Consider the following 20,983-nt stretch of genomic DNA (forward strand, 5'->3'; position numbering starts at 1 on the left):
ACCAAATAGCTCTCATCTTAAGAAAAACAGATGCAATTTTAGCACCACCTTCTACCACAATATATTAAGCATGTTCAGCAAATACTCTTCATAGGTTACTTACATATTTCCAAGAGCAACTTCACCCAGAAGTACTAATCCTATGGGATCAGCCTGAGATGTGTGACAGTAGTTGGCACTCTTGGATACCATGTCTGCAAAATAGATGCCCTTCCCAAACATGTAGCCAGTCTGCAAGCAGCAAAAGAAAGAAAAAGAAAAAAGAAAAAAGATTGGAACAGAAGCACAAAGGCTGAATCCACCTGGCTGGTCTCCTAAGACAGCAAAGCTGCAACTCAGGCAACTCTTGTGGACCCCAGTCAGAAACCCACTCTGGACACACAACATTGCTTGCATGCTAAGAGATAATACAGAGCCTTCCCCACAGAGAAATGCTCTTATTTAGGTTGTCTCCAACTGTGGCCATCTCTGGGCACAGGAACAGAGGCAGCCAGAGAAGCTATCTGTTTAACATACCACAGGAGCTTCAGGGGGAGCTATCCGGAGACCCTGTGAGAGGATACCAGCAAAGTTGGTGGTGCGGGAACCATGCCACAGCAGCTGGCGATTGTGAAGCTGCTTAAATGGCTTGTAACGCTGACTCTCTCCTTCACGCTCAATCCTGAAGATCTTCAATTCAAAAAGGGACAAGAGAAACAGAACAAGCAAATATACTATTACCTTCATGTAACTAATCAGATGAAAAAAAATCATCCAATCTAGAATATACACACTAATCTAGGAAAATTGATCTGGATGGTTTTTAGTATTTGCAGTTCCATATGATATGCTAGCAAAAAAAGAGGGAGCACAGATCACACAGTACTTGTTATTAATTATAATACTTGTCCACCTTCCCTTCTGCATTTTCATACTTTTCTGAAAATTCACTCAATGAACTATGGCTCAGTTTTAGAAGATGGTTATCCTTCCACCTCCTTTTTGAGGCCAATTAAAATAAAAACACACCCTCAAAGACACCTTAGTAAGCTTAGACTCATCTGTGCCTAGACTTTTGCTATTCTACTAAATAGCAATAGGTCTATCAAACCATCCCTTCAACAAGGAAAAATGGATAAGCTACTCAAAAATATACAGAGCTGTAAACAGGTAAGTAAACTTGGATGAGTCCATCTTTGCAAACTCAAACCCCAGTTTTGCCCAGCTTACATCCACAACTTTGAGGTCATACGCATTGTGAGTAGCAGCATGAGTGTTTTTCACATATTGTTTAATAATCTTGGCTTCTTCTGAATCTTTGTCAACAACCTGCAAAGAGGTAAACAAGAAGTTTCTGTAGCATACAAACTAGCAGGCTTCTTATGAAGACATCTACCCTATGCTTGCAACTCCCTAGTTTGAGCCTCCTTTATCATTTAGGTGGAAGTTTAATCCCAGCTGGAGAAGATGAACAGGTATACAGATAGCACTCAATTATAGAATGTCTGAAATGGGAAGGCATCTCAGGAAACTCAGATCATTTCCAACACCCCTTCTCAAAGCAGGGTCAGCTGGAAGAAATTGCCAAGAGCAGACTCCAGTCAGGCTTGAAGTATCTCCAAGAACAGAGTCTCTACAGCCTCCAGTAACCTCTTCCAGTGTTTGACACTCCCACAGTAAAAAAACAAACAAACAAACAAAAAAACCCCAACCAAACAACATCAACAACAAAAGGTTTTTCTTTTCTTTATACACATTTCCTTGTATTTCAGTTTGCACCCACTACCTATTGCCACTGGAAACCACTGAGAAGAGTGTGTCTCCATCATCTTTACTCCCTTCCCCCATCCGGTATTTCACAGAATCACAGAATCACAGAATAACCAGGTTGGAAGAGACCCACCGGATCACCGAGTCCAACCGTTCCTACCAAACACTAAACCATATCCCTCAGCACCTCGTCCACCCGTGCCTTAAACACCTCCAGGGAAGGTGACTCAACCACCTCCCTGGGCAGCCTGTTCCAGTGCCCAATGACCCTTTCTGTAAAGAATTTTTTCCTAACGTCTAGCCTAAACCTCCCCTGTCGGAGCTTGAGGCCATTCCCTTCCTGTCCTTGTATGCAAGGTACTCCTGAGCATACTGAGATATATCCCCTGAGCCTTCTTATCTCTAAGTTAAAAAGTTGCAGCTCTTTCAGCATCTCCTCATGCATATTCCACAGTCCCTTAACCATCTCAGTGGCCCTTCGCTGAGCTCACACTAATACGTCTTACAGTTCAGGAGATTCGTTACATGTCAAATTAACATTAGCACATCAGTACTCACAGTCACTCATTTCCTTCTATTTCCTTTACCTTAATATCAGTTCGAAGCTTTTCATAGTTGATGTCAATTGGGTCTTTATCTCCATCTTCATTTCCACCTCTGAGAAGGCTGTAAGCAACCTCAATATCAAGCAAGTTGTCCAACATCTGCACTTTAGCCTGAAGAATTTAAAGAGGTTATTTTACTTCTGTCTTTGACATCTTCTGAACACCTCTGGAATACCCCAAATTGTAGAAGAGTGTGTGAATCACTGGCCATCTAACAACACTGTCTTTTTAAAAAATATATATATACTTAAATATATTAAAATACACACACACATACAAACATATAAACAGACCATAATATATAACATACGTATCTTCCAATACATGCTATATATAATTACTTGCATATATATATATGCATATATGTACAAACAAACAAAATATATTCTGAAGAAAAACGAACTTGACCTCATGAAAGCAAAATCTCACAAATTCTCTGCATTAAGATATTTGATATCAGACCTATTGCTTGCAAACATTATACTGTTTCCTGTCAATACCTGAATGTATTCCAAGTTATTTAGGAGAGGTGGTTTCTTCATCCCAAAGTCATGAGGAATTAGAGTATAGAAGCGGTTGGAGAGGTCCAAGATCTGGGATTCTGAACTGTTGTCAGAAACTGCCTAGACAAAACAAGCACCAAAGAAAATTACTGAGTAAGACTAAGTCTCCATAGCAATAGACACACACAAGATACTTGAGGACTAATACACAAAAGCAGCAGTACAAATAGCGTTAATGCTCAAACTCCCGCAGGATGAAAAAGGGCATTTCTATTAAATTGTTTTGCATGTTGTAAGTCAAAGTACTTGCAGAGAAATACAGATAATTTCTGGTACAAGAAAAATCTAATCAGGATTGTTTCTGGAAGGCAAAAAAAAAAGGCTCCTGGATATGGAAGGGCTACATGTCCTTGGCAAGACTCTGATCTGCTCCAACAACTGAAGTAAAACTTCCCATATCTATGCTTTGCCAGGGAGTCCATGGCAAAAACTGGGGTATGCTGGTACATTTTTTTGCAAGCTGTACAGGCAATACTCTAGTGATTCTTGGAATGGTCCAGATCTAGATGTGTAAATACAATAAAGTCATCAATCTTCCCCAGTGTCCACTTTACCTTTATTCTCATCCTCAGACCTCTCTGGGGTGGAAACACCAGCTCACTACTAGATCAAGACATCAGTTTCATTTGCTTAGCAGCCATTTATGGCTGGCTCAGCCTGAAGCTTTTACTAGGAAAGTATGAAAGATATGAGTACTGACCAAACTGGTACAACAGCAATGAGAACTAACTAGTTATTGATGGACGGCACATTCTTTTCTCCAAGGAAAGAGAGCACAGATCTTTATACATACAGCTCAGCACTGACCCCACTCCAAGCCCAGAACAACTTCCAAATTCTCCTCTTGCTCCAACATCTCTTTCACATTTACCTGCTGAACTTCATTTAGGATGGAGTATGCGCTCTGGATCTGTCGCTTGCTCAGTTTTCCCAAAGGCATCTTCTGCAGGTCAATCTGTTGAAGATTTAAAGGATTAAAACTGGATTTAACTACATTGAACCCACTGGAAAATTGCCCCTCTAGTTTCTAGGGAACAAATCTCTCTGCTCTGGTAGGGCTGGTCACATGAACAATAGCAACATTTCAGACTCTGTAGATCAAGGAATGATGTCAGAAGGACTGCACAAACTACTGAGAAGACATCCTATAAGCAAAGGAACACTGCAATAGGAAACTAAGCATGTATGCTGGGGCAACACAAAAATAGAGTACTAAGCACCTGGCTAGAAGTTTAAAATTAATCTGGTGTCAGATATATTCCTCAATCACTTCAATAACCATACATCCCAGGCTGGCAAAGCAGCAAACTGAATGAAATAATTCTCCATCATACAGTCATCTGTGTCTCTAGATAAACCTAGATACTTTCTTCCAAGAAGGTTTCCGAGTGCAAAAATGTCCAAAGATCACAGATACACCCTCTGGACTCTTGACAGTACTCACTATTCACTCTGCAGGTCAAAGTAGCTTTTACTTAACTTGATGGGTTTAAGACTCAGCACAAGGACAGAAGATCCTACGAAACACTGTATGTCACATACAGTTTGGATATATTCCATATTATTTATTCACTATATAGCTAGGAAACCCAGCTTTATGCAAATCTGCATGCTGAACTTGGAAGGCTTTTCCAAGCTACAAACTAGTGTGAAAGCCTTGAAGTCATTTTGTATGGTGATCTCCACCCTGTACTTAAGAGAACTTTCGCCTTTAGCTGCAGCTAAGCATACATAAAGCCAGATAACAAAACCCAAGACGGACTGCAAGAGAGAAGACAGGCTTCAAAACTGATGTTATCTTGGGGACGTGAAACTCACAAAAAGTGGAAAAACAAGTCTTCTAAAAATCTGCAGCTGGTGTGAATTAACCGAGTACCAGAGTTCAAAAAAAGCCATAAGACAGAAGACAAAGCCAAGAAGATATCAGAGGATGATCAGTTCAGAGTTTTTAGCCAGTTCCAGTTAAGAAGAATTATTAATATTTTAGAAGACTTTGATGTGAAGAGGCACAGGAGAAGACAATCCAAGGTACTACAAAATGCTGAGCAAGCCATCTGACAGCTTTCTGATAAGCTGACAAAATAAGCTGATGCAAAGCCTGTTCTGAAAAGTAGATACACAAAATACTGATACAGAGAGCAAACAACAGCTGCTTAAATCTAAAGTCTTAGAGCAAGGTAATTAAGCTGGCTGACAAAAAAATCAAACTTGTTATTTAGAATTAAGCCAGATTGAATGGCCGCATTAGAATGAACTGCAGGATCTCTCAACGTCAGTAAAACTGTCTCCAATGCAAGAAGAGAAGGATGGTACTACCAGAACTTCTCTGAAAGCTTCTTAGAAGCATGAATCAAGAAGCATGGAGGAAAGAATGGACAAAAATAGGGTATCATTAGAACAAATGGAAATAGAAAAAAAAAAACCCCAACACCTCAAGTTTGGCCTCTTTCAGAAGGTGATCTGGACTTTGTTGAGGCACTTCATTAGTCCATGTACCAACTGGCAGCATTTCTCAAGCCTGAGCTGCATGTTCATTTGCTACCTAAATTAGTGGCAGTGCTGCCCGGCACCCCCAGTGTGGTTCAGCACTCACGAAAACCAGAAGTGCCTCCTGACTCACATCACCAGCAAACTGGCTACGTTAATATTTTAATATTAAAAGCAGTCAGCGAGCAGTGGCCACGGTGCTTGCATCACTGGAAAAACACCTCAGAATTATTACTGATCCCAGCACTGGCAGATGACTTTCTCACAGGCTTGTTAAGTTGAAGATGCTGATACAGCTACTCCCTGCTGAAGAACAAAGAATACATGCTTTAAAAACTGCACACACCGCAACTAAATTCTTACTTCCATTGCTTGGCAAATTCTGGTCAGACTCTTGCCCTTATTTTAAGGCTGATCTAAAATTCACACTGACTTCTAGGAAGTATGATGCACCCTGGATTGCAAAGAACTTGCTTCAGGCTGTGCAAGTATGATGTAAAGAGAGAAAGGAGGATTAGAATAAAGAAACAAAACATGCGTGGTCACCTCAAATTCCACCATCGCTTTCTTCATGCTCTCTACATCAAAGATCATCTTAATAAGGTCTTGGACTGCCTTCGGAAGTTTTGACTTAGTCCCAGCACCCACTGTCAGTTTCCTGACAGCTTCTTCATCCTGGGAGGTAAAAATAGCATCAGAGTTAGCAAAATCACAAAGGATAAAAGTAACAAGCTGGCTGTCATGGTAACAACTCTAAACCAATTTAGCATATGCATACTATGACTAGCCGGAAGTTCATAGCGAGTGTGGGACATTGCTCTGACAGTCTGGAACAAAGTAGGTTTAGAAATTCACCTATTCAGTAATGTGGGAGACATGATTACAAGACGTAGCACTGTAAAATATAAGCAGAACTAAGGGAATAGGAACTTTCTGTGCATCTTTGCTTCACCACAAACAACAAGCTTATGAGAGCTTACTGCTGCACAGAGATCTTGATGTGAAAAAATGACTGTTTAATTTTGTTGCTTATATGACAAAATAGAGATGCAGTAACTAGTTTCACTAAGTTTTTGTAATAAGAACTGTCACTGATGAGTACAGAAATTATTAAATAGCCAAAATTCCATCTAGACACTTTCATGGACAGAGTGTTGCACCAATAAAGCATCTACCAGACACTTCAGAATATGGTTGCACACTGTAATGTAACAGACCCCTTGCTGCTATATTCGAATTACCAGAAACAAAGCTAAACATCAAGTACCTTGCACTGAAGATGACATCTGGTAATTTGGCCACGGAAAAATGCAATATCTTGAAAATATGTTCTCTGGTATCTTAATAGCCATTAACAACATTCAATTATTTTGTCTGAAAATAGTTTAAGTTATAGGTATGATTTTAAATAAACATACAAACCCCTGCTGGGCAGAGGAAGGGAATTCTTATTTAGCTTAGCTATTGAAATAGCCAGACCTTACTGGCAACGAATAATTTCTCAGCCTGCTCAGTATGTGCACTAAGCAGAATGCTGCACTGGAGTTGCTTCACCACTTGGGAGGATTTTGGATGTGGAAGACAAAGGAGAAACATCTATTTTAAATAAAAGAAAACTGTCTTTTTAGGCAGCATGTATGTGAAATGATTGCTGAATTAAGTTCAAATCAACATCCTTAAAATAACAGTCTAAATAGGAAAGAGCACTAAAGGGACTCCAGACTAAACGATGGAAAGCTACTTAGTTTCCCAACACATCTGTTTTAATGCATGACACTCATTGATCTACAGCGCTTTTTCTGTGGCCCAGAGAAGGTGCAATAGTGGCACCTCCACTTCATTCCTCAGGTCTGTTAACTGCAAGTGATCCAACACTAAGCACTGAACAGAACAGCTTGAGGAATGCAGCTGATCAATGCTCCACAGGAACGCTGCAGAGTTACCTGTCCATAATCTATTTCCAGTGGGTAGAATTTTTTGGGGTATTTAGTGAAGTTCTTTGAATGCCAAGAATTGCCAGTTTTCTCTTCATACAAATTCAGGAAGTGTTCAACAGCATCTTCTTTAGATGGCATCTGCTCCAGCTTGTTACTCCCAATTACAGTGCCCACGCGACCCCAAGATCTGAACACCCAGTATCTACAGAAGTAAAATGCAAGAAAAGACATAAGACATGCTGGCTCTAGATTCCAGATCAAGTGAAACTGATCCGTCAACAATCAAGAGACCGCAAGTGAACCAGCCATTTGCATAACATTAATTTTATGAAAGACATTCTCTTATTGGTGACTGCAGAACAGCAACAGAGGAGCCACCGCAGAGCATACGTCCAAAAACTGGTGTGAAAAAATGCCCAGTGTTAACACACCACACCTACAGCCCTGAGGACAAATGTGCACACCAAGAAAAAGAGAGGCTACTACCTCTTCAGTCTTAATGTCTCACTAATATGAATCTTCAGGCATTAGTGTCATATATTTGAAAAACAAACACAACGCATCTCTAGGCCTCAAGTCTCAAGAGTTCAGTTTTTGGAGAAACCAGAAGTATCTCAAATATTTGTTTGTATCACTGACACCAGTTTGGGTAAACTTTCATTGTATTTATAGTGATACAATCAATTAGCCTGTCCAATGTGTCAGGCACAAAACGCAGGCACTGAGATCCCTCCATGTACTGAAACACTGACCCAGATACAAACCTAAAATATAAGAGCCAGCAACAAAAGCTTATTATGCACATGATCAAGTGTAATAAATCTAAAACTGAATTAGGGTCATTGCTACCAGCCATTAGCTCCCCTGGATTTCTATGTGTCCCTTGTGTGCTTCGGAGGGCAGTTTCATTTTGAAGAACCCTCTCAATTTCTCTATTTATTCAGTAATGCAACCACCAGACAGCTCTATCACATGTCAGATGAGACTGGAAAGCTAAACATGCAATCATCCCCTCACCAGTTCAGTGCATTTTGTTACATCTCTGGGCACATAATTCAGGACTACATTGTGGTAGAATAGCCAGAACCCGGTTTTGTTTCCCAAGCTTACAATTAGAAGACAAGAGTTAGCTGAAGAATATGGAAAGATTCCCAACACTGATGACTTTGTGTGGGGTCTTGATAGAACAGAGGTATGTCCACCAAATTCTGCTTCTGTACTTCTAAGGGCAGCTGTCAGCCAGAGCAGGTTAGTTGACTAACCCAGTCCCTAAAGACACCAATTGTACATGCCTCACATCCTAGGATGCAAGAATGAACACCACCAGATGCAGTTCCCCAAAACTGTTCAGCTGTGTTTCATCAGCACCACAAAAAAACACCTCCATGCCGAGCACAGATCTCTCCAAGGGTGGTTTGTTGTTTGGGGGATTTTTTTGTACTTTTGGGGGAGGGTGTGTTTCTCTGCTTAGCTTCAGTTGGTTTTTTTTTCTTTAAATATATCTATCTATCCATATCTCCTCACAAAGACATTTTACTCATCATTTGCTTTTGTAGATGCCAAAAGCCCAACATTTATCAGGAAAAAACGAACAAAGGTATTTTTAGCGAAAACTACACTCACCTGCTCTCTCTGTCATCCTCCAGTAGCTGCAGTTTATAGTAGGAATTCATTCCTTTCACAATATCTACTAAGCCCAGGGTTGCACTGTAAATCTTTCCACCTTTTTCAAAGACGTGAGCAGAATCCTCCAAACCTACAGAGAAGAAACTATCAGAACACCGTTCTCCTCCCTACATTTGTGCTCATCCAAATTTTTCATGGAGTAGAATGAATCTTAAACATTTCACAAAAACAGTAACCTTGTGCTCACTCCAAACTACTTAAAACATGTTTACTTTTTAATAAACTGTGAACATCCACCTTTAGATACACTGGAGTGAACCTCAATCCTACCTAGAGGGAAAAAAAGATTGTAACTTTTGAAAAAGGACCACCTAAAATCTAGTATTCAACACCACATGACCAGCTGGAGGAATTCTCAAAAGAGACACAGCTCTGCAGGTGTCACATTAGCAAATGGACTGAAATCATCCCAAGACAGTCTTTGTTTAATATGAATTCTCAGCTCAATATCTGTGCATCACAAGTCTGGAAAGCAGCATAAGCTGCCTGGGGACAGATGCTCATTGCAGACCCGCAGCCTTTGCTGGCTGGGCCTTTATTCACCCCAATGACAGACGCTCCTGAAGCTGAACAAGGTGCACACCTTAATTGAAACGGTTCCTGGAAATCAATCAATATCTTTCCTTCAACAGCAAAGAAGAAGTGGCTTAAGAATTCACATTCCTTTAATGAAACCCTTACCCTTTGCCAGGAAAACAGTTTGCGAACAATCATGCATCCTGAAGACTGCGCATGGTACAGGCGCAGCCACTGTTATCACTCACCAGAATCAGGATCTACCGCTGCTCCACCTTTAACTGTTAGCTTCATTTTCTTTTCAGACTTGCTAGGTCCTGCAGTGAAAGAGAATTAATTTTTTTTTTTCTAGGGAAGCAAGTCTAACTTGAATCAATATTTAAATTCTCAGTTTGGGTAATTATCACCCTAAGGAGACTTCAAATCAGCTTCCCGGTATACAAACTTCGATGACATTTATTACCTTGCTTTAACAGACAATTCACAGCCCCCACTTCTCTAGTTAAACGAAAAATAAGATCTCCCCAGATTCTACATATCTCCCTCCTTCTGACCTCAAGGGGTGGGCCATATGATTTTTTCACCTGCACAGCAGATAGACAGAACCATAGATATGACTTCTGAGACTACTGTGAGGCAGTCTGACAACAACATACACAATTATATGCAAGTCCTACACCTGGAGGACATGGAGAAGGACAGGTTCTGTAGACAGGGGAGCAGCTGCACTGGTTTTGTTCACTGTCCAGCATTTATAATGCAAGCTCTCTGCAGCACTGGTGAGGAATGCCACTGGTGTTAGATATTCTTCCTCGTCCATTATAAAAACGTGATTTTCTAAACCAAGTTGAACAAAGATCCATTGCCTTGGACTCCAGTATGTTCTCATTTGCTAACACCCCTTGGGAGTCACAGTAGTGTCTGTCACATCTTGGTGGCCCAGCATCTTCCTGGAGCTGCAACACTGACCCAAACTGGGAAAGAAACTGACATATTATGAGGAAGAGCCTAGACTAATGTCAGGGAGCCACGGCATGCACAGCACAGAAGATCTCTGAAGCAAGGCTGACCTAGAAGAAACAAGAGACAGCTGAGGAGAGAGCTTCATGTTTACTTAAACTAGTCTTGTCCCAGGGTCTCATTATTTAAATTTATTATGAGGAAAAAGGGCCGAGAACTCAAGGAAAGGGCAAGGATAGACTATACCCAGGTTTGCCCTGTGCATGCACAGCACTGAACAGGCCTGTGAAGAAACGACCCCTTTGCTCTTCACCTTGTTCTTCTTTGATCTTCCCAGCACTCTTAGTACTTGGAGGCTTGCTGGACTTCCCATCCACAGCCATTTCCTCATGCTCCATTTTCACCTCCACGCCCCAAGTTGAAAGTGCATGGACAGACACAAGCTCCTGAAAGTTCTTGCTGGAGGATTTCACATCTTGAAGAAATTCCTCTGAGATCACACGGACTTTGGCCTCCTTCACCTCTTCCATCTTCTTGCTCATCTTCTCTACATCCTCTGTAGAGACAGGATGGAAAATGGGAAACAAAAAGCATCAGTGAGGCTTCAGACTTTAGTCTCTCCCTCCGGCCGTAACTTTGGACTCCTAACACTTTGTGGAAACACAATCCCACCAATGCCTTGGATTCACCATGTGATGGTGAATTTTGGGGACTAAAATCCCTGTAGGTTCAAAGCTGCAGATTGGGCTAGAGCAGGAACACTCCTGTTTTATCTGGCTGGTCCAGCTCTCCACCTTCCTGGAACTGGGCTGGTGTCGTACAGTCCCTCTTGGACCCCTCAGGAGGTGGGAGCAGTTCTCCTACCTCAGCAGCCAACTTGCACCTCAACTCCATCAGGGAATTTGCACCTCAACTCCATCATGGAGTACTTTCATCCAAAGATGGGTGGCTGCAGACCAGAGAGAGCCTCATGGCACAGCCCACAGGATTAATGTGCTAGGTAAACAGAACTGGAACAACATGCATCTGTCTTTACTTTTCCAAGCACACTAAGGCCATGTGTGCACACAACACTCCCCCTAGTCCAAACACAGATCCCCAGAGAGCTCCAAGGACATAAGTCCTCTGTTATCTGCTCAGCTATTACCAGCGCTACCAGCAACCAAGGCACAGCTGCTCACTCTGTGTGCTGATGCACAGGGTGGCTTTGTTAGCTGTTGTTGTCATCTTTCCTCCTAGCTCCTCCACAATGCTCTTCACTTCCTCCTTGTTCTTTGACAGTTTTCCAACAACCAGGATCTTCATGTTGGTCAGTGGTTTGTCTAGGGGTTCAGAAATAACACAGCATGTTAGCAACAGGCACAGAGCCTCCCAGGCAAAAAGCAAGAGCAAAAGAACAGCATATGCCACACTCAGGACGATCAGCCCAGCTGGTGGGGAGATGTGGGTCCAAAAGTACGTCTGACTACGCTAAGCAAGTATGAGGAAGCTCCCCTTCACCTAGGAAAGGCAACAAAGCTCAGCATCTGCCAACAAACAGAAGGGGTGAAAGATGGGGAAGATGGATACGTAGACACATTGTTTGCCTGTCCTTCTTTTTAATAAAAACAAAAATAAAAAAAAATATCAGTCTGCTTCAGCACTGTGCTACTAGAGTCTCAGCTCTGCTTCATCTTCCTTTGATGCCTGGATAGCATGGGAAAAACTCACTGTAACATGAAAGCTCCTATTTCTTCAAAAGGAAATCCATTTCAGAGAGGTTGTAGAAACAGGATCATCTATCAAGAAACAATGTTCTCATATGTTACAGAATATTTTAGTCTTGATCTTACAGACAGTACAGGGTTGTATCATGCAAACCTCGTAACAAGTGAAGAGCAAACTGGTAACCATCTGAGGTTCCATCACATGATTATGTTGACACCTTGCCATGCAGGTGGGTTCAGTAAGCGCCTAAGAGTGTATCTGCACTGCTAAAGATAAATGCTCTTAGCCCTGGCTAAGACTCAGGGGTTTGTTTTCTCCTTTCCACCTACTCAGATTAGGTAGGTTGCTAGCAAGCAAGGTAACCTGGCTTTAACTCTGGCCAACATTTTGAATTTACTTTCAAGGGGGAGCTGGCATCAGCTTAGCAATAGGAACCAAGACACAGGTTACTTTGTCTTCACTGCAAAAATAACACAATCCAGCTAAAATGAGCCGTGCAGAATTACTGCTACCCTTTTCACCAAATAACAATAAACCACTGCCCCCAAAACTATGGCCAGGGCTAAAAAGGGTGAATAATAAAGAAGTCAGCATAGCTCTTAGTGGACAAGCTGATCACCAAAGCACACAACTCAGACAATCTACAGAGATTTTCCGGAGTCTAACCTCTTTGTGGGCTTGAGACAGAACATCTGTTTTGTATGAGGGGAATCAGTGACTGGTAAAGCCAAATTCTAATGGAGAATTAAAAAAACAAACCAAAAAAACCCCAAACCTCTTGCCTTTAAAATATAACATATTTTGGAGAAGTGGAATATCTGGCATTATGGAGGTCCCTGGATATTCCCAAAGAAGCCAAACAAGGTGGCATTTCAAAGCAGATGTCTCTTGGGACATATTTTTCACCATCAGCCTTTAAGTTTGATTCGCTACAAACACATCAGTTCCTCACCATTAAGAATTACCCAAAAAGCAACCAGGACCTCAAAACCATGTCCACAGGCAATGCACCATATCGGGGTCTACTTGCGCTAGGAAGATGAAGCACACAAGACTCTGCTCTGCTGTTGTTTTACCAGAGCTCTCTGCTTCAGGGCAGGAGAACAGCATGCCTGTTTCAGGTGGCAGGTTTGTCAGCTTGGAATGGCATTACACACCATCCTGAACTCCACTGACCCATGCCCAGCCAGCTGCTTACCTCTGGGTGCAGACACAGTCTCTGTCAAAGGAGCAGACGCAGAGGGAGGAGAGACAGAGTTCCCTGTGGCAGCATCTGGAGGGAATACCCTGTCTTGCTTCTTACACTTAAATTTCTTCAGGTAAGGAATTTCCCGAAACTCCTGTGGGATGGAAGCATAAGTAGTTTAAAAACAAAAAAATACTATTGTAAGATTTAAAGGCTAAACCGAGCACTGGCCAGATGTTGGCTTTTACTGCAGGTCTTACCCACTTTACTGACTAGGAAAACAAAGGGTAAATTTATAACAGGGTAAATTATGGGTTTCAAACCAAATCGGCAACATCTCTCTCAATTTAGTCTTACTGGAAAGAGATGATTCAGTTACGTATTAGCTGCCTACCGCTGACAGCATGTAGCTGTGACAGAACTTCCCTGACGTCAGAGCCGCTCAGTACTGCAGCACACTCTGCTCTTTGGCATCCAACACTGACTGCTGCTTAATCAATCTCCTTGCAAGAGGCAACATCAGTTAAAAAATGTGCTTCAGATCATCAAAATTGCAGTAAACACTCACCTTTGGGATGACCCAGTCCTTCCTGTTGGGAGTCTGTGTTTTAGCAACACACTTAGTCCAAGCAGTAATATCCCCTGAACAGTAATATGCATCACTCTTGAACACAAACTGCCCTTTACACTCCTCACAGGGAAGCAGAGCTCCAAATGCCATCCCATCTGCTACTCGGTCCAAAATCTAAAGCAACAAAGAATACAAAACAGGTCATGGCAGAAGGAGGCTGAGAAGCCCACGTACTACGTTACACTGAGTGCCACAGAAGAAAGTAACTGCCAGGCTGCTGGCACACAAACATTGACATTTACAGCACTTGTCATGCGTATGCTGTGCATAAACCAAGACTCTTACCAGCACTGATTGATTTACAACACCTTAAAGATGTGATATGAAGTTTCCCTGGTCACACTGTATTTGCTCACACCCATGGCTCACAGTCTCTCCTATCCGGATTCAGCATTCAAGAGAACGTACCCCCACCCCCCCAGCACCTGACCAGACAGCTATGCCAGAACAGCCAAGCTACTGCATCCAACCATGAGTACATAGGTGGGAATGCAGGTGCAGGGATCAGACAAGTCCTGGTTTTCCTGCCTAGAGAATATTTCTTTATCATTTTGAGTCTAGACACTCCCCGCATCCCAGTGCGCGCTCCTTAAAAAGACTATTAATAAATACAAATACTTAGTGATGTGTAGTTCTGAAAGAGAAGACTTTTACAAGGTAGACTGAAAAGTGACTGTTTCTAGAAAAAGGAAACAATTTGTGCAGTTTTTAATTCTTATTGTTTGTAATGTACCAGTTGAGGGAGGCAATGAGGAGTGCCATAACTAACCTGCTCTTGAAGAACCAGCAACAAACATCCCCACCAGAGCCACAGGGGTGGCAATAAAAAAAGCAATCACTGTGGCAAGCGTAATAGCAGCATTGTCAGAGTCCTAGAAAAAAGAATTGGGCTTTGCACTGAATTTTTCTGAAGTGTTATGTTAGGAACCTGTTTCAGACTTGTGGACCTTGCTGCAATATTGGTTTGGGTTGGCTTCACCGAGTCAAAGTCCCAGCACACATGCAAAGCAACTACAGATCAACTCACAGCATTCTCCCCTGAAGGAACTTCCTGCTTGTTGGCGATCAGCAGCTCTTTCAGATCATTAGTGGAGCAGACCTTCCTCAGCTCATCCTTGATGCCCCAGATCAGCTCTGTCTGTTCCTGTTGACAAAACCCAGCAGCTTAGCTACTTGCAATCAATTGCCTTCTAAGAACACTCCTGAAACTGCAGTATGTGGACAAAGTTTTTACAGTGCCATGGGCTTGCTAACAGACTGTGAGATGAAAAGAACACAGAACAGTAGCTTTGCCAAAAGAGAGTCACACATTTTACCCAGAAACCTAGAACAGAACTTTAAAGCCACATGCTTCAGATTTCAGCATGAATACATAAGCATATCATGGGATCAACAAATGCTCTCTCTTAAGATTACATGCAGAAAGACATCCTTCTGGCATTCTGTACAAACCAAGGCTTCTCCATCATGTATATGTGAAGAAAGGCCACAGAGTAACATCTACAGCACTATGCCACACAATAAGGTTCAAATGACACTAACAAGACAGATAGCTTTTAGATAAAGTGGAACACTTCCACCCTTAGCAAGTTCTTAAACAGCATTTGCAAATATCACCTAACTAGCTGACATGGACAACAGAGAGGATGCAGCTGTATTTGCACCTTGCACTAAAATAGAAAAGCTGAACAGTACAGTTCCTTTAAGCCACCTAAACACAAGAGGAATTTGTACCAGAAAAGTCTGTGCGGTGCAGTGGAGCCTGTACGTTCTTTTGGGCCTTCCTATGAAAGGTGAAAGGGCTGGACATTGAAGAAGTATCCTAACACATCTCACAGTTTCTGAACATTATTCACTGGCTACAGTCAAACACGCAGCCTACACTGGAAGAACTGGTTGACTGTGTTAAATTGTTCGATTTTCAGTGTTAAAGATTGTGCTTGATGAAATGCTGTTAAAAAAATAAATTAGTGAACCCAAAGTTAGCCTGGATCCACAAATTGCCTTGATCTGTCCCAAGCATCCGTATTGCAGCAGCAAAACCTTGATAATGTCTCAGCACATTTTTGTTGAAAATTGAGGTACTGCCACATAACAAAAAACCCCCAACTTTCATTCAAAGGCAAACACACCGTTCTACAGCTCTATTAAGACTTCAATTGCAGAATAAACAGTTTGTTAATCTTCTTCGAAAATACCTATGCCAAACTTTCAATAAGTACAAAATTCCCAATCCTCTATTAGGCATTCTTACGACATTCCAGAAAGTGAAGGGCAAAAAGCTGTGATCTAGTTCTTTGTATCCAAGAACAGAATACAGCTCCCCAGAAGGAGTTCTGCTCTCTAGTTCTGCTCTTTACCTCTGTTTAATTTTTACAATGAGCTATTATTGGTTTGCAAGCTCTTCTGCAACAGCACTCATGCTCACAGCTTCAGCTGCCAGAACCAGATGATACAGGAAGGACCACAGAACCACCCTCCCTAAGAGAGAAGGAATTTAAATTAATCTATTTAAATCTCATAAGCAGAAGTCCCAGAGAACTTCCTTCCCATCTTTCAGGAGATCTTTCAGCAAACATTTAGTGACAGGGCATCTCCTGTGCTAGGACATGAGGACTGGTGGTGCTGCAACTCTGCTTTGTCTGGGCAGAAGGTACAGCCCCTCTCCAAGTGCTGCAGCTTTTTAGTTAGTGCCTGATACTGCACTCTGGTAACAAGAAAGTTTTTAGGGTGTGATCAGCTAAAACTCACCTTCAACTGTTTTTCCTGCTTTGATTCTTTTTCTTTTTCTTTTTTCTGCTTCTTTTTCACAGTCACATTTCCATCTACTTCTTCTCCTTTTCTCTTTCTAACAGAGAAAAACAAAATGAAACACACACACATAATAGGAAGTTATTTAAATCCCAGTCCAGCACTTATCAGAGCTCAATATTTGCCAATACTTGTAGGGTCGTGAATATCCTCAGTTTTGGCAAGCAAGCCCATTTTTCAAATTCCTCAGTGCTAGACTCTAGACACATACTTGGCTCTGCAACACTAGCTGCCTCAATCAGGCCAGGTACACTTAAGAGCTCTTTCACAGGGTAACCGTATGGCCTGGCAGAAGAACATGTGAACTACTGCAACATTTTCAGGCTTATTGGTCTACATCTGTATTAGTTAAACCAAAGGCACATCCCAAATATCACTGAATATAAGCACACCTCTCCAAATATGAGGAAGTGTAGCAATGCAGGTTAAAAGACTATAGTGTCTTTCAGCCAAATCACCAGCTTGAATTTTCAAATTAGATGACACTGAATTAGGGATATTGAAAGAGGACAACAAACATTGTAACTTTAATAAGACGATACATTGGAAAACAAGGTATTTCCTAGTTAGTTTCTCTTAGGACTGGAATTAGGGCGGATCTCTGAAATCAGACAGAATGAAGTTCCTACTTGTGAAGAGCTCCCAGGCTGATAGCAGTTCAATGATGTACTACTGTGCAGTTGTATGAGGAAATTTATTATTAGCTGGGGCCTTAGAGCTATGCAGGGAGAAGTTACAGAAAATACTCTTTGAGAAAGACTGGAAAGAAGAGGAAGCCAAATGAAAACTGGGGGGTTTTGGCAGACTTCAGAACGACATGAGGCCTCAGAGGAAGATAATTTATGTTTCCAGAGTCATGTCTTGGTCTGCCTGGCTTCAAAATACATCACTATCAATAAATCAAATCAATGTGTGCTCTCCTAACAAGGAAATAAAGGGAAATTTTGCCCCACTTGAGGCAGGATGGGTGTGGAACTTGAGGCAGAGCATGAACACAGCTTAGATCTTGCACTTCATTTTGACAGAGCTGCTATCGTTTTGAAACATTAGCCAGGTTTTTTTTTAAGAAAGCATCTGTCTTAACTTTATAAACTGTGGCTGACGGTTAAGCCATAAAGTTGAAATTCTCAACAGATCTCCTACTTGCAATTTTAAACCCTTCACTCTTTAGCACTTTGCTACCGTTAAGACTAACCCTGTCTTAATAGCTTATAGCTACAAACCTGCAGGAGGATGTCAAAAGGTACTCTTCTCCCCGAAGACTCACACCTGAAGTTCTATTAACTGTCCTAGCCCTAAAATTGGGCCAAGTTCTCATTCTATTTGCAGTGGCCACCACTAGCCCATCATTAGCACTTCTGACCAAGCCATAATTGAGAGCACTTTGCACATCTAAAGGGCTGGTTTTGCAGAAAAACTCATCTTCAGCTGTCCCCCTGCAAGGTCCTATCAGTGAGGTGTGGCTATGCTGTAAGACACGTTACCTCAAGGAGGATAACAGCTGCACTGTACTACCAGCAATTGCTTGCATTTCTTGAGAAAAACTCCATGTTGGTTTCCAAATCAGACAAGCAGGAACCGGCATAGCAAGACTAGATACAGCACATACACAGCCATGCCTTTGGAAGTTCCCAAGCCAAGCAAGTCCCCTCTCCTTCCCAGCTGCAGCCCCTGCAAGGGGCAAAAGGAGAGCATCCACTGAGCCCTATCACAAGGATAATTATTTCTGCAAGTTTTAACAGTCATGGGTACACAACATAATCTGGGAAAAAAAAAGTATCATCTTGAGTGCAAAGCACTCTGCTGCACCTTTGCAAGCCAGAGGGCTTAATAATGTAAGTATACAGGGTGGGTACTCAAACGCTGTTTATCTGTGGGGCCTCTCCCTCAGCAGACTGACAGTCAGGCTGCCTCCATCAAGGCAGCGTTCAGTCCTATGCCATAACTCGTGTCCCAGTCTCCAAAGGAAGGAAAGCCAGCACACCAGCCACTGGAAGGCAATCACCCTGCAAAGAGGCCCTAGGACCCAGGGAAAGCATCCAAATTCCAGCAGGGACTCACACTTTTGGCAGCATGTCCACAAAGTCAAGAGGACAGCAGGTTGCTCCCACACAGAGTGATTACTGTACCTGTTCCAGCCACTTGAACAAACCACAAAACAGGAGGGATCATCCAGATTGCAGAGAGGATAAAGCTGTCAGTCATCACCTTACCTTTTGTCCCTATCTACGGCCAAGGCTTAAAGCAAACATCAATCAATTCACCTTCCATCTTCCCAAAACAGTGAATTTTAGAACAATCGACAAAATGCATACTCACTGACACACACATCAATTTTACCTTCCATCCTTTGGAGCGAACACTGTGCTGCTGATATCAGATGGTTGCTACTGTGTACAACTTCTCTACTCCTGGGGAAGAGACAGTCTTCCCATACTCAACAGGTACAGCCCAACAACTTCCTTAAAGGAAGGACTGATACTTACCATCCAATGCAAACCACTTCTCACCTGGAGGATACACAACTGCAAGATTTATTCCAACTTTTGAGAAGAGGGATGTGAACTGTTCCACCCTAGCCTGCCCTTCCCCTTACCACCTACAGTTTATTTCTTATGTTCCCCTCCCTATTAAGAAAATGAAGGATAGAAATGGTAGTCACAGCAACCCTGGACAAAGCAAGCAGCTAATGCAGGGAGGAACAAGAACTCCCCTCTTCTCCTCCTCCCTGTAAAGCACCACTTGATTGTTGCTGACCTGAGTATCTACCCTCTGCATCATGCAATCTCTGCAGTTAATCCAGTGCTGCATGACATCTCCAGAATGACACTTGGCTTCTGTCCTGGGCAGCAATTCTACCCAAACAAGTGAGGCAGAAACAGGAAAGTATTACAGCTCGAAGCAGGAGGGTGAAACGCACACTACTGAAGCGGCAGTCAAGAGGAGCTCGCAAGCTGCTACTGCATCTCCTACATCAATACGTGAGCACTCTTTCCAACAGAGAAGCTCCTGTCAAGTACACAAGGATCCTCCACCCCAAGGCCTGCAAAATGCTTGTGCTTGGGCATGACCGCCTGTAGCCCAGGCGAGGGCCAGTTTGTCTAACGCAGAGCTGACTGAGGAGAGAAGCCAGGATTCCTGCACGAAGCCTTCCAATTTTTGCCATTCAGAGGGATTTTCTACCCTGTTCTTGGCAGCCCTGCTCAGCACCTTACACTTCTCTCACCTGCAATAGGCACATTATACTGCCACCCTTACAATAAGGGGCAATCCCAAAGCCTGAGCTTCTTCTCAGAGTACCGGCTAGACATGCCGCAGCAGCACGGGACTTTCAACATGTCACATCTGAATTGCACAGGCATCCGAGTCAAGATATTATTGGGACACAGCACAATCAGAAATATCTTTATAACGATTCTTTTGAGAATTTCGCCTACAGCAGATGCTGTAACATCATTTCTGCAAGATTCTGTAATTTCTGTTATTAATTTCTGTTATCTGATTAAATGCACAAATTGAGGTAACTGTCTCTCATTCAAGCTTCTGGAGTGTTTGTCTTTGGGCTTCTCCAGCGCTTCTGTGCTTTCTTGGCAGAAAATCACCAGGCAGAAAGCACACCACACCTCTCCACACATTCTGTTTATTTACACAGTCAATCAGTTTGTTTGACAGACAGCTATTTTTCCAATTGACCCTTAATCCCCTTGGCTTGAGCACAAAGACCAAACAGGTAGTGGAGCATAAGAGCCAGCCAGCAACTTCACAGTCAAAGGGTTTGTTCATGCTGTGCTTAGAAAGCAGGAAAGATGAGATGCCCTGCTGCTTTTCTGGCATGAGGTCCTGGTTCACATTACCCTACACCACCAGTCGAAGCTTTTTTCCATTGCAATTCTAGGCTTTTATTTACACAGTGACTTGGCAAACTGCTCTGTGGCCTGTCTTTACAAAACCTTCATATTTTGCATAGCATCCCAGATGTGGCCCAGAAAAAGCAATCAGGGCAGACAAGAGAAACACTTACACAGTCAAATCTCTAGAGCTTTGCTAAGGACATGGAAGAAGACTACAAATAACCCTATTAAACTCACACAGTGTCCTAGGACAAAGCAGAATGTGCACCTTGGCACCAAAGGACTACTTGAAAA

The 20,983-nt window shown here is 42.4% G+C and overlaps 1 protein-coding gene across 1 annotated transcript in view; it reads right to left on the reverse strand.

Moving 5' to 3' along the window:
• Positions 1-20,983, reverse strand: part of PARP1 (poly(ADP-ribose) polymerase 1) — a 32,613-nt gene that overhangs the window by 3,755 nt on the left and 7,875 nt on the right. The window contains exons 5-20 of the mRNA XM_069852718.1: positions 16,779-16,875; positions 15,055-15,171; positions 13,965-14,141; positions 13,409-13,550; positions 11,685-11,825; positions 10,817-11,059; positions 9,792-9,860; positions 8,965-9,097; positions 7,348-7,543; positions 5,951-6,079; positions 3,789-3,872; positions 2,855-2,977; positions 2,337-2,465; positions 1,210-1,308; positions 517-669; positions 104-231 (exon numbers count right to left, since the gene is read on the reverse strand). Of these exons, the coding sequence (XP_069708819.1) occupies positions 104-231; positions 517-669; positions 1,210-1,308; positions 2,337-2,465; positions 2,855-2,977; positions 3,789-3,872; positions 5,951-6,079; positions 7,348-7,543; positions 8,965-9,097; positions 9,792-9,860; positions 10,817-11,059; positions 11,685-11,825; positions 13,409-13,550; positions 13,965-14,141; positions 15,055-15,171; positions 16,779-16,875 (2,160 nt within the window). The remainder of the gene's footprint in view (positions 1-103; positions 232-516; positions 670-1,209; positions 1,309-2,336; positions 2,466-2,854; positions 2,978-3,788; positions 3,873-5,950; positions 6,080-7,347; positions 7,544-8,964; positions 9,098-9,791; positions 9,861-10,816; positions 11,060-11,684; positions 11,826-13,408; positions 13,551-13,964; positions 14,142-15,054; positions 15,172-16,778; positions 16,876-20,983) is intronic.

Source organism: Phaenicophaeus curvirostris, chromosome 2, assembly GCF_032191515.1.
Source record: "Phaenicophaeus curvirostris isolate KB17595 chromosome 2, BPBGC_Pcur_1.0, whole genome shotgun sequence".
Lineage (NCBI taxonomy): Eukaryota > Metazoa > Chordata > Aves > Cuculiformes > Cuculidae > Phaenicophaeus > Phaenicophaeus curvirostris.